We start from the raw sequence: 12483 nt of genomic DNA, 5'->3' as shown, positions 1-12483 counted from the left end.
GTCCTGTGTGTTCCACAGGTTGTACACACCCATTTCCTTTTACTTAGGAGCTCCTGCGCCAGCTCACCTATCAAGCTTTCCAGGCATCCATCCCTCACTTCTCTTTACTCTCCTTATAAGTTCAGGCAGGATGTTGTCTTTCCCGGAGCTCACCCCAGACTTCCTGCTACATCCAAGTCCAAATTCATTCAGGATGCCCTCCACATTGCTCAGAAATGCACTCCTGACTCAGTGAAGGTCAGTTTGGCCATCCCAGCCCTGGGGGAGCCTTACCTCCTCCCACTGCATAGAATAAATAAGGCACTCTTCTCTGGAGCCCCAGGGAACCTTGCCTCTTTTGTCTCACGAATTATAATCTTGGGCTGGGGATGTAGCACTTGGGAGAGTACTAACAGGAAGGCTTGGGTTTCTCAGCACTACTTAAATCAGATGTGATGGTGATACTTGTAACCCCACAACTGAGGAGGTGGACCCTTGAAAACAGGAGGATCAGAAGTTCAAGGTTGGGGTTAAAAACATGAACTGCTCTTGCAGAGAATCTAAATTCAGTCCCCAGTACCCACACTGAACCACTCACAACCACCGGTAACTGCAGCTCCAAGGGCTCTGATGCTTTCTGTCCTCCTCAGGCATATGCACTCAAGTGCACAGACATGCATACACACAGACATACATAAAAACATAAATAAAAGTATTTTTAAAAAGCCATCCTGCTGGGCTTTGGTGGCACACGCCTTTAATCCCAGTATTCGGGAGGCAGAGACAGGTGAATCTCTGTGAGTTCAAGGCCAGCCTGGTCTACGTAGCTAGTTCCAGGACAGGCTCCAGAGAAACCTTGGCCAAAAAAAAAAAAAAAAAAAAAAAGCCACCCTTGGCTAGGCTACAGAGTTGGGGGTAACCTAAGCTATATAAGACTATGTCTCAAAAATAATTATCAGTTGGACAGCAGTGGCACATGCCTTTAATTCCAGCAGAGGCAGAGGCAGGAGAGTTTGAGGCCAGCGTGGTCTACAGAGTTCAAGGACAGCCAAGATACACAGAGAAATCTTGTGTGTGTGTCGGGGGAGACATTCTGGATTATTTTTCCTCTGCTTAAAAATATCTTTCGCGTGTAGGTGCTTTCCCTGCATGTATGTCTGTGCATCGTGTAATGCAGTACCTGTGGAGGCCAGAAGAGGGCAACATCGGGTCCCTTGGGCCTGGAGTTACAGGTGGTTATGATCCGCCTTGTAGGAACTGGGCATAGAACCTTGGTCTTCTGGAAAAGCAACCAGGCCTCTCCTGATGAGCCATCTATCTCTTCAGCCCTGCGTCTTCTTCATCCCCTGCCCGTCCCTGCTATCTAAAACAGCATTCAGTAGTGTAGACATCTTCATCCTCCTCCCCAAAGTACACACATTATCTTCTTCACCAGTGAGGTGCATCTGGCCCAAGGGCTCAATGGTGACTTAATGCTAAAGGCTTGAACTTGGCATTGACCTGACCTAGAACTACTGCCTATCAATAGCTTAGAGTTAAAGCATTCCCCAGGCCCTCACCTCAAAGCCATACCAGTTAGTGGAGGAGTCTGGTCACTCTTGCTTCCATATTCTACCTCCCTAACTCTGGAGGTGGAGACAGGACAGTCTGAAGGAAAATGGAGGCCACCACCCTGCTTTGACAATGCTCACAGCTTAATGGAATCAGGCAAGTCAACAGTTAGAGCAGAACAGAAACACCTGGTGGAGACAGCCACCGGGAGCTCTGTGAAGTTTTCTTTCCAAGTGCTGGCTGCCTCTGTGTGGTACCTTGAACACAGGACCCAACCACGCGTGCCCCAGCTAAACCTTTCTTTTATTCCCCCAAGAGCTCCAGACAGAACGATCTCTTCTCCCTGAAAACCCTGATTTGGGCCAGGACAGACAGGAGTGGGCTCTCTAGAGAGCCAAAGTCACCTGAAGACGGAAGGTTCTGGAAGGCGGTGGGTTATTAAGTGATTGGCCAAGGGGAAGAAACATCAGGTGAACAGGAGGGATCCAGAGACTAGAGTTGAAAGTAGTGTGAGGGGCTTACTACACTTTCACATAGAACTGGCTGGGCCAGGGGTCCTCCAGAGGCAACAGGGACAGGCTTCTCCAGTAACTGTGACTTCTGTGACCAGCTGGCCCCAGAGCCACCCAGCCTGCTTGGGGACCAGGGAACTGGTTTGCCAAGCAAGGGTGAGCTAACAAGAGAGATCTAGTTCTGGGCTACCCTCCCCCCCCCTACATCTGGGCCTGGCCTTGGTTTCTGGCACCACTGCCAAGTTTTGGTACCGCCCACCCACCCCCGCTGGCTCTACTGGCCAGCCCAGGTAGTAATTGCTGGGTGGGGAAGTGCACTGTGGAGTGGGTACACCAAAAGGTGGGCACGTGGGCACCTAGCCCTACTGGCTCTTGGCCCTGGGGAGGAAGTAACTCAGACTTCAGGCTAAAATCTGACCTGTTAGGGGAAGGTCTTCTAGGGGTCTACTGGCCCAGAGACTTGCATTTGCAGGGACCTAGGAAATGGAAGCGGGAACCATGGTCTGTGGGGATTGGCTAGCCTAACCCACTTCTGCTTTCCCTCAGGTGGGGACCAGAGCTCAGGTGTGGGCATATGTGTGTCTCAGCTACTCCCAGGGAACTATGGGATATAGGGTCTACCTAGTGTGACCAATGCAAAGGGCTGAACAGTTGGGGAGAAATGGAAGGGAAAGAACCAGGAAGCACTCCTGGCTTCCACCCAGGAGCTGGCTTTTCGGGACAGGGCCCCAAACACACCCCCTTGGACACACCTACCACCCTCAAGCACATCTACACACACACCTGCCACTCACAGATCATAAACACAGCATCCCTGCAACAGACAATTCACACCCAATCCTCCACCCTAAAAAGGGTGGGGCCCATCATTTAGGTGTCACAGACCTTAGCTGGTCACCTAAACCCTGGCACCTACTTGCTGGGCCTCAGAGTCTCACAGACATGGCCTGAGATCTAGAGTTCTGTGACAGGAGCCTAAAAGGATTCTTGAACAGTGCCAACGAAGGGACTGGAAAACAAAACAAAAACAAAAACAAAAAAACAAAACAAACAAACAAAAAAAAAACTGGCTGTGTTCAGTTGGGTAGGTGGATCTCTGTGAGTTCAAGGTCAGCCTGGTCTATATATTAAGTTCCAGGACAATTAGCGATACATCTCGTGACCCTGTCTCAAAAACCAACACAAGCTGGCAGTGGTGGTACACACCTTAATCCCAGCACTTGGGAGTCAGAGGTAGAGGCAGGCCTCTGTGAGTTCGAGGCCAGCCTGGTCTACAGAGCAAGATCCAGGAGAGGCTCCAAAGCTACAGAGAAACCCTGTCTCAAAAAATAAACAAACGAACAAAAAAAAAAAAAAAATCAAAACAATATGGTCTGTAAAGCAAGTTCCAACACAGCCAAGACTATTACACAGAGAAACCCTGTCTGGAAAAAACAGAAACAACAATAAAAGAAACCAGCTATGGTCTCCCCTAGAGCAGGGAAGCACAGTGAATTTGCCTTGTGTCTCCAAGACTACAAGGAGCCAACTAGGCAGACAGTAAGTTTGCAGCGGTTATTCCCCTGGCATATCTGCAACAAAGTGATGTATCTCTAGAGAACTGGCTCTTAACCTCTGAGTCTAGTCCCATTTGGAGGGTGTCAACTACCCTTTCACAGGGGTCACCTTAGACCATAGGAAAATAGATATTTACATTACGATTCATAACAGTAACAAAATTAGTTATGACGCAACAATGTTATGGTTGGGGGTCACCACAACATGAGGAACTGTATTAAGGGACTGAAGAATTAGGAAGGTTGAGAACCACTGCTCTAGAGGAAGGGAGTCCAAAATGCAAGTGCATGCCTATAATCCCAGCATTTGGGAGGCAGGGGCTGGAGGATTTTGAGTTCAGGGCCAGCATGGGAGTCCCTGTCTAAAACAAGGCAAAAGAAAGCAGGCAGACTAAGGTGCATGGAGCACAGGGCCACAATTCCAACACTTGGGCAGCAGAATCCCTCAAGGCTAGCCTAGTTTACAAAGACTTCCATGCTAGTTTGGTCCACATAACAAAACCCTGAAGGAAAAAAAAAAAAAAAAAAAAAAAGGTAAATAAGGAGATAGGCAGAGATATCAGCTATATCAGTCACTAACCCAAGGAGAGCAAAGTCCTTAGGATGTGTAACACTGCTAAGGTAAGGGCGGCTGAGGGTTTCAGAGGACCTGGGACCTTAGCTGGAAGCAGGGGGTCTAAAGGGTCAGTTTTGAGGTCAGGTACAGAATGAGGGACTGCTTTCCAGGAGCTTTCTACAACACAAACAGATCTGCATAAATAAAATACCCCACAGGCCTCTACTGCCTAGAAAATTACCCACAGTTCTTGCACCTGCCTCTGGCTCCTGGCCATAGAGGGAAGGGCATGCCACAGCCGAATGTGGCAGAAGCCACAGGAGCTTTTAACATGTTACAGAGGAAGCTGTCTTGAGCTGGGTCCAAACCCAGCAGCTGCCTGGGCACCCAGGGTCTAGACATCCCACCAGAACACTTTGTGTTCTCAAAATGCCTCTGTGGACCAATCCTTTTGTTTCTCTGGCATTGTTTCTTCTCAAACATGTGATGGTGTTGAAGAAAGGGGTTGCAGCCCACACAGCAGCTAAGGACTGTGTGTCATGGAAGCAAGGAATAACATTCCTCCATCCTCCACCACACAAGAACAGGGGCACACCCTTCCCACCACGACCACAGAGCTACAGCCTAGGTTCAAGGCCGGGCACATTGACCATCCAGGACCCTCTGGACTCAGGCCAAGGACAATGTCATCAACTGGGCCTCCTCATAAAAAAAAAAAAAAAAAATGTGCTTTTATTCTGGAGGCCAGTCTTCCCACCCCTGGCTCCTTCCATGGAGAAAGACCTCAGGCCACCCTCACTTCTGCCCTTCTGCATCCTGGGGCTGGGGCTTGGATGGCACCAACCTACTTTCCTGGGCCACACCCACTGTAGGGAGCAGGGCTGGGCCCTGCCCGGGTCTGTTTCTCTGCCACCAAGACTTTGCCATAGCTTCTGGGGCAGGCACCCTATCCAGCCCATTGCCTGCTGGGTCCCTCCTCTGGGTGGGCCTCCCATCCCTGACCTAGCCTCTACAGATTCTGCCTCAGACCAGTGCTAGGGAGGAGCCTGCCATCTCAGGGTATCTTCTCATAGCATGCCTGCTGTCAGCACACTTGGCTAGTGTCAGATTTTGGAGGACTCCAGCCGGGGACTCCAGGATGTAGAGGGCTCCCTCAGCACCCGCAGCTCCTGTTCGAGTGCCTGGTTCCGGCGGTACATGTCCATGTAGCCCCCTTGGATTTCGCGCTGGTAGCGCAACACCCTTTCCTTTTCCTCTTGCCAAGTCTGCCGCTCCTGCTCGAAGCGCAGCGCCTGCTCCTGGCCACGAAGCCGCTCTTGCAGCAACTCTGCCCGTAGCTGCTCGGCCCCTTCTCTGGCTTCACTGCCTCCTGCCTCCCCCAGCAGTCCCCTGCTCTTGCAGTCATCAGTCTCACAGCTGCCTGGAGCTTCCTCCCGAGGTGCCTGCTCTTGCAAGCTGCGCACTGTCTCCCGCAGCCGAGCCAGCTCAGCGTCCTGAGCCTGGGCTTGTGCCCTGCTGCCTCTAAGTTGGGTCTTCAGACTGAAGATCTCAGCCAGCTTCTGTGCCAGCTCTGCCTGGGCTTCCCGAAGCTGCTGTTTCAACAGACTAATCTCTGCAGTCTTCTGGCACACCTGAGGGTAGTGAGAAACTGTGAGCAAAGGCCAACCACACAGTGTGATACCGGGGCCAGCTCCAGGGTGGAGGCAACAGGGTATGGGACCAGGGCAATGAGACATTAATTGATGCCTAGGGTGGTGTCCTACCTCCCATCGGGCTTCCTCCTCTGATCGGACGTTGGGGTCAGCCTCCACTTGGGGACCAGAGGCCCTGGGTTCTGGGGCCAGGCCCTGCTGAGCCCGCAGCTCTTTGCGCAGGCGCCGCTGCTCCTGTTGGGCCATAAACAGCTGCAGCTGGAGGTTACGCTCACTGCGCTCAGCTTTCTGGGCCACCTCATGCAGCCGTTCCACATACAGGCGCTTCAGCTCAGACAACCACAACCGCTGGCGCTCCTCTAGCACCTGCTGAGGAAAAGAGGAACTGGTGAACGGTGGGCACAGCCTCACTCAGATTTAGATAGTTGGCCTGCCCCCTAATAACAATGCTCACTTGTCACTAATGTCTTGTGCACCTAGGCCACAGAGCCCAGCGTCCTGGCCATGCGTGCTTCACGCCCAAAGAGGCTCTCCACAGGCAGTGTTACTAAAACATGATCTTCACAGTGGCTGTCTCCCTCCTTCTTCCTACACAATTCCCAGACAGGACCAAAGTGACAGGGCATCCCTGATATGTAGCTGAGGAATAGCCAAGGCTAGAATTTTTCTTTCCAGTGCTGAGAATTGAACTTAGGCCTCACACATGCTAGGCAAGCACACTACCCCTGAGCTATAGTCCCAGCCTACAGGTGTCTTCCCATCTCATTGTTCCACTGTCTCTACCGTACAACTGGACTCAACATCATACTATGCTTAGGCCTTATTGATGGTTTGTCCTCACCCCCAGCTGTGCCAGCTGTCAGAAATTAATCTGGTCTATTTCTCAATGCTAAGCGACAAACCACGCCAGGGCAGGGGCTCTCTCACCTGAGTAAAGGGGTTAGAGACATCCTGGTCACTGAGGTCCCTCTTGAGTTCCTCACAGGTCTCAGGCAACACGGCTACCTCCCCGGCAGTGGGGCAGGAGAACTCATAGGGGGGAGGTGGCTCAGGCAGGCAGCTCAGTACAGCCAGAGGTCCAGATTCCTTGGGGCTCCTTGAAGCACGGTCCAATGAGCCCCCAAGGTGATTAATGTGGCCTAAGGAGGAGCTGAAGTGGCTGGGGCCAGTGCCTGGACTACGGCCAAAACTACCCCCGCTGGAAGAGTCTGAAAGGCTGGGCTCGGGGCCACCTTCGTCTAGGCTGAGGGCATGAAGCAACTGTGCACGGGCCTGACTGGCCCGAGGCCCAGGACTCAGGGGTGGGTGGCAGGCCAGCGTGTGCAGACTGCCATTACTTCGCCACAACTTCTGGCCCTTGTGGGCTGCCAGGCTTTGCATGGACAGGAAGCCTTTCCCACTGCCCACAGGAGGCTTGAACACCGACGGACGAATCCGGCACTGCCAGGAAAAGAATTCAGGCATGAGTTGGGTTGGTCACTCTTTTCTGCCTACCTGATGTTCCTGAAAGGCCCTCAGGATCCCCTCTTAGAATACAGGGTACATGTCACAGGGAGGCAGTGGTCAAGCTTCAGGCCAGCTCATGTGGAGCAGACGTCTCACACCTCAGCCTGCCCTAGCCTATTGTCAGGGCCTCCCAGCTGACCACCCAGCATCATGGTCTCCAAGATGGGCCCAACCCCCACACTAGCAATGCACCTTGTCAAAGCGACCCCGCTCAGGCAGGGAGGTCTTGCTGAAGTCACCAGCCCGAGGATGCTCCCGGTAGTAGAGAGTAGCGTAGTCTGGCTCATTCCGAGGTGCTCGCTTGCTGCTCTTGCCATCCTTCTTGGGGAGATGCAGGTAGCTGAAGAGTTCGCGCTGACCCAAGCCTTTCCGGAGGAGCCCATCAGGCTGCCGGGAGCCCCTGGATCCAGCCAGTGCAGCCCGAAGTTCTTCGGGGGAAAAGTCCTGCCGTTCCAACAGGCTGCCTACGCTGCCCATGGCAATGCCAGCAGGGCTTGAGGCTGTGGCCATGAAGGTTCAACAGGGCACAGGTAGCTGATTCTGGGAATCAAAAGGCTCCATTAGTGGCAGATGGGCACTCGGTACCCAAGTCCGCAGATGCTCTAAAACCAGACGCTTGCCATCTGTTAGTTCCTCAATTTGCCCAGGCCCATCAGAGGCAGATATGTGTGAACAGGATAGGATCCACAGAAGGGCAAGAGAAAGTGTGCATGGAACACTGTGTCAGACTAAGTCCAGAGAGAAGCAAATGGGCTTCCACTGGGACACCTAAAGGAACAGCTCCAGATAGGGGTCTGCTGTGCAATGTAGGGGCAAGGCAGGGAAGGAGAGACTCCTAGGCAGTAGGACAAGGCCCTCCTCCTAGAACCAGGCCAACAAAGGGCGGAGGGTGGACTCAGGCACTGTCTGACCTATGGTCCTGCTTACTTCTGACAGGTTCTCCACTAAATTTGTGGCATGGGAAGCAAGCACAGCAAACCAGGACTGGAGGAGGTCTGTTCCTTCTCTAGGTGGGAAGCCCCTCTTCCCTCAAAGGATCAGAGGTTTCCCCAAGGAAACATCTGGATGGGTGGGGCTGGGAGGTGGAATACAGTGGTAGGGATACAAACAGGAAAGGCCCAAGGGGAGGAAGGATGGTGATGCACACAGGAAGAGCCTAAGGGGAAGAACAATGGCTGTTTCCGGAACAGGTGTTTAGGCGATGATGGGGGCAGAGGGGAGAAGCACCCTTTCTCTGTAAGGCCACACTGAGTTCTGCTGGTAGCTGTCACTAGCCAGGTCCCCAGGGCCTGGACTGGGAGCTGGCAGCTTGTGACCTCAGCCATGCCTAATCTCTTCTTGTCTTCCTTGGGATCAGAAAGGTAGTGACAGACAGCCTTTATCACTTAGGGAGGCTGAAAGGAAGGGGGAAGAAACTGACCAGGTACCTAGTCTAGGTCTGGCCTGAAGCCCCGATCAACACAGAACACCCGAGGCTGAGCTTAGTCACACACTCCAACTCCACACCAAGGGACCAGGCTTATGGACTCCTCACATGCTCTGAGGCCCAACACTCTGGAGACCGGTGCCTGTACCACACCCACTGCCTGGCATACGGTTAAGTGCAAACAACTGGCGGTGAATGGCACCTTTTCTGCCTCCCACTCACACACACAGCTGCTCCCAATGCCAAGCAGATGCCTGGCAGGCAGGCTGCCACTGGGAGTACCCACCACCACCCACCCAATATGCTTCCGGGACACCCACTCCCACCTCCAAACAATGGTGGTCAGGAGGCCCCATCCTCAACCATTTCCAGGCTTTGTGTTTGTGAAAGACAAAGCTCTCTCTGGTAGACGGAGGGCAGGCCTTGTCCCTGCTCCACTCTATAGCCCTCAATTGCATCCTCAGCAAAAAAAAAAAAAAAAGTCATAGCCCTCTCCTGAATAACTTTCTTACACCACTCAAATTGGGGTGCAAGTCTGAGTTTAGACACGCTGCCCAGCCAGAGTCATATCCTTCTAGGGATGTCACAAGCTTTGTAAATTCAAGAGACTCAACCAGGTTAGAAGACTACTGGAGCCAGGGCTACTAGAGTAACATGGCACTTTGCAGAAGCCTCAAGGAGACTATGGCTCCAGCACCCCCTCTTTTTTAAATGCAAGCTCTTGGGATTAATACCACAGCTGCTAAGTGTCTAGCAGGAGTCAGGGTGTCACCCACAACCAAGAGACTAGAATGGGGTCACCTTGCCTCCCTATTCAACATTGCCTTACCCTGACAAACCCACCCTGTGAGACATCACTGCATGTGAAATGTTCTGTTACTACTCAAGGAAAGCGACCGATCTTGTCTTCAGCCACCTCTTTCCCTCGTGTGTGTGTGTGTGTGTGTGTGTGTGTGTGTGTGTGTGTGTGTTAGATGCTTGCCTCTGCATCTTGCCTTGCCTTCCTTACCTCTGTCATGACAACTGACAGAGAGGCAACAGGGGTGAGATGGCTTCGGAAACTATTAAGTCCTGTGTGCCCAGGGGTTGGGGACACTGCCAAACATATGCACCCTCACCTTCTTCTGTGCAGATACACTCATTTCCAATCTCATGAGAAAAAACAAAAACAAAATAAAAAAAAAAAAAACTGGCACTCTATGGCACCCACCAAAAGGTCTCTCTCACTCAGGTCCAGAGATGAACTAGCATGGCCTTGAGCCACAACTATGTAAATGGCTTTAGAACACAGTGTCAGAGTATCAGTCCCACGCAGAAACGTGTGTTTGTTTGAGGACAGTGTGTTTGAGGACAGTGGGATCCAACAGCAGACAACACAGTTTGTACAAGATGACCAGCTACACACACTACTCAAGGTCTCTCACATGGCACTGTCTGCTCCATCTGCAGGGCTGAGGCCCCAGGCCACCCAGGTCTGTCTGGAGACAGACCCTCTTCACGAAAGACCTACCTCTGCCCCTCCCCCAACCCATACATTCCTTCCCTCCCGTTGCTTAGAAGCCTTGGGATTGCCTGCTCAGCCCAGGGCAGCTGTGTGGGCTCTCTGTGGCCTGCGAGTTGGTGGGGGTGGAGGTGAGAGCTGGCAAGTTGCCTCCCAACCTCTGGGGGAGAAGAGCAGAGCAGCAAGCGGGGTTCCCACCAAGTGCCTGCGCTGTGGCCTGTGTAATGCTTGGCGCTCTGTAAGGGGCAGAATACACACCATCACTCGGCTGGCCACAGCAGTACCCTTCATTCCTGCCTTCCTCTGCCCCAAGATTAGCCAGCAGGGCAGAAATCCCTAAACAGAGGTACACAGTGGGGCACCCCAGCACCAGATCCTGGGCACCTCTTCCAAACACACCCAGGAGGTGAACACAGTTAATTTTTGCTTCACCAGAGGAAACAAGGAGACCAAGAGGTGAAATGATGTGACCAAGGTCACGTTTAGCTGCATGGGAGGAAGTGCCCTTGGCTTCCTAGGTGCAGTTTTCCTTGCATTTCCTTTGGGTTGGGGGCACCTCAACCTCCATGTGCCAGTACTGTCAGGCTGAACTGCCTTTAGTCCCACCAGAGTGCCCCAGGGGAGGGTCACACCACCTGCTGGGGGATCAGCCCTTCTGAGGGGTGTGTCTGCAGCTGCCCCAGAGGAATGAGACTGGAATGTCCCAAGTCCAAAAATGGGGACAGCCTGAGAAGTGGTGGGGGTGGCTGGCATACCCTGCCCCCTTGGCAGAATTATTCGCTCAATGCACAGTGCTTCCGTGTTTCTCTTCTATTTCATAATGTCACATCATAATGTCTCCACAGTGGCCAGAGGAGACACACAGGGCACTAAGGATCCTGTCTACAGATAGGAGACTGAGGGATGAGTCTAACAGGGCCAATTTGGATCCCCCACAGTAAAGCCCTCTATACTACACCCAGCTGTCTCAGCTAGGGGTCACCTTCCACCAGCATACTCTGCTGTCTGTCTATCTAGCCTGCCCAGCCCCCATGATTCTTTCTCCCAAGGGCATCTATGGCTAGGCTGGATAGGATGGACTTAACCCACTGCCAGAGATCCCTCCTAGGTCGCCCTGGGGAAGAGGGTAGGAAGAAGTGGAAGTGGCGCCGGTTTAGGGACTCTCAACTCTGGAAACTGCTAGAGGCGGTGTCGGAGCTGGCTGGTCGCTTTCATTCACAGTCTCGCACATACACACCCACACGCAGCCAGTCGGCAGAGGAGCCCTGCTTGGGAGAGCCTGGGAGGAGGCTGATTACCAGGTCCAGGAGGACCTCCCGCCTCTGCTTCCTCCCAAGGACAGTCATGCCCAATCTGTACTTTTGGGGTGGGGATGTCCCAGGTCCCCATCTGAATAGAGCCAGGGTCCCGGTCCTCACTTTTGTCAAAGGCTGAGGTCAGGACTGGAACTGAGTCCCGGACCTCGGGACATCCCCTATTCGCAGGTCCTCAACTGAGGACCAGACAGGATAGGAGGCTGGGGCAGGAAGATGATACCTTGAGGGCGAGGGCAGGTGAGTGGTGTTCCCGGGAAGGTGCCAGAGAAGACAGGTTGGCCATCCTGGTGGAACTACGCCAGGGAAGGCAGTGGAGAAATCGAGAGATACCAGAACTGCTGGAGGCCCAGAGCTACCCAGGGGGGCGGGGTGGGGTACGCAAATCCCGCCCGCGGTCTGCGGGGCCTGCCTGGAGCTGTTGCAGGAGGCGGAGGCCGAGGTCAGACTCCTGTGCCAAGGGCGCCTGCCCCTCCTGGCTGCGGCGCAGGGGTCTCGGGCGATGCTCCACGGAAAGCGCATTCACAGATCAGCCTTATGCGCGGGAGCGGAGGACACCGGAGCTCGTACCGCCTCCTGCCACCCCCGCCAGAGTCTGAGAACGACCTAGGCGACCTGCCCAGCCCACTTACCATGTTGGCGCCGAGATCTCAGGGCGCGCTGCAGTCCCCTGTTCAGTCTCGAACCTTTATCCTTGCAGGTTCTTCGGACTGGCGCGGGAGCCTGATCCGCGGGCAGAGGACGCGCTGGGCGACACTCTTCTGGCCCCAGAGGCGGAGGGAAAACCCGGCCTGACTCACCCGCTCGGCGCGAGCCCCAGAGCCCGGCCCGGCCCCCGGATGTGGGGGGCGGGCACCGGCGCCGCCCCCAAGCGACCTGAGCCCCGCCCCGGCTCGCTGGTGCAGAGGGGCTGGGTCCCCCGGTTGAAAGA

At 53.8% G+C, this 12483-nt stretch overlaps 1 protein-coding gene across 3 annotated transcripts; it reads right to left on the bottom strand.

Annotated features, from left to right (window-relative positions):
- Nucleotides 1-4869: 4869 nt before the first annotated feature.
- N4bp3 (NEDD4 binding protein 3) lies at nt 4870-12475 on the bottom strand. Of its 3 annotated transcripts, none has more exons than XM_051180756.1 (5): nt 12185-12475; nt 7505-7852; nt 6734-7246; nt 5918-6175; nt 4870-5785 (listed from the first exon to the last, which is right to left on the bottom strand). In XM_051180756.1, exons 2-5 carry the CDS (start codon nt 7820-7822, stop codon nt 5258-5260), a joined length of 1617 nt encoding a protein of 538 aa, XP_051036713.1. In that variant the 5' UTR covers nt 7823-7852; nt 12185-12475; the 3' UTR covers nt 4870-5257. The 3 variants fall into 3 exon arrangements, with proteins under 3 accessions (XP_051036713.1, XP_051036715.1, XP_051036714.1); XM_051180758.1 differs by having other exon boundaries at nt 5918-6172; nt 12185-12473; XM_051180757.1 differs by lacking the exon at nt 12185-12475 and adding an exon at nt 11776-11919.
- Nucleotides 12476-12483: the final 8 nt, after the last annotated feature.

The sequence above is a fragment of the Phodopus roborovskii genome, unplaced genomic scaffold, assembly GCF_943737965.1.
Source record: "Phodopus roborovskii unplaced genomic scaffold, PHOROB, whole genome shotgun sequence".
NCBI classification, from domain to species: domain Eukaryota; kingdom Metazoa; phylum Chordata; class Mammalia; order Rodentia; family Cricetidae; genus Phodopus; species Phodopus roborovskii.
This window is presented reverse-complemented; position numbering and strand designations above follow the sequence as displayed.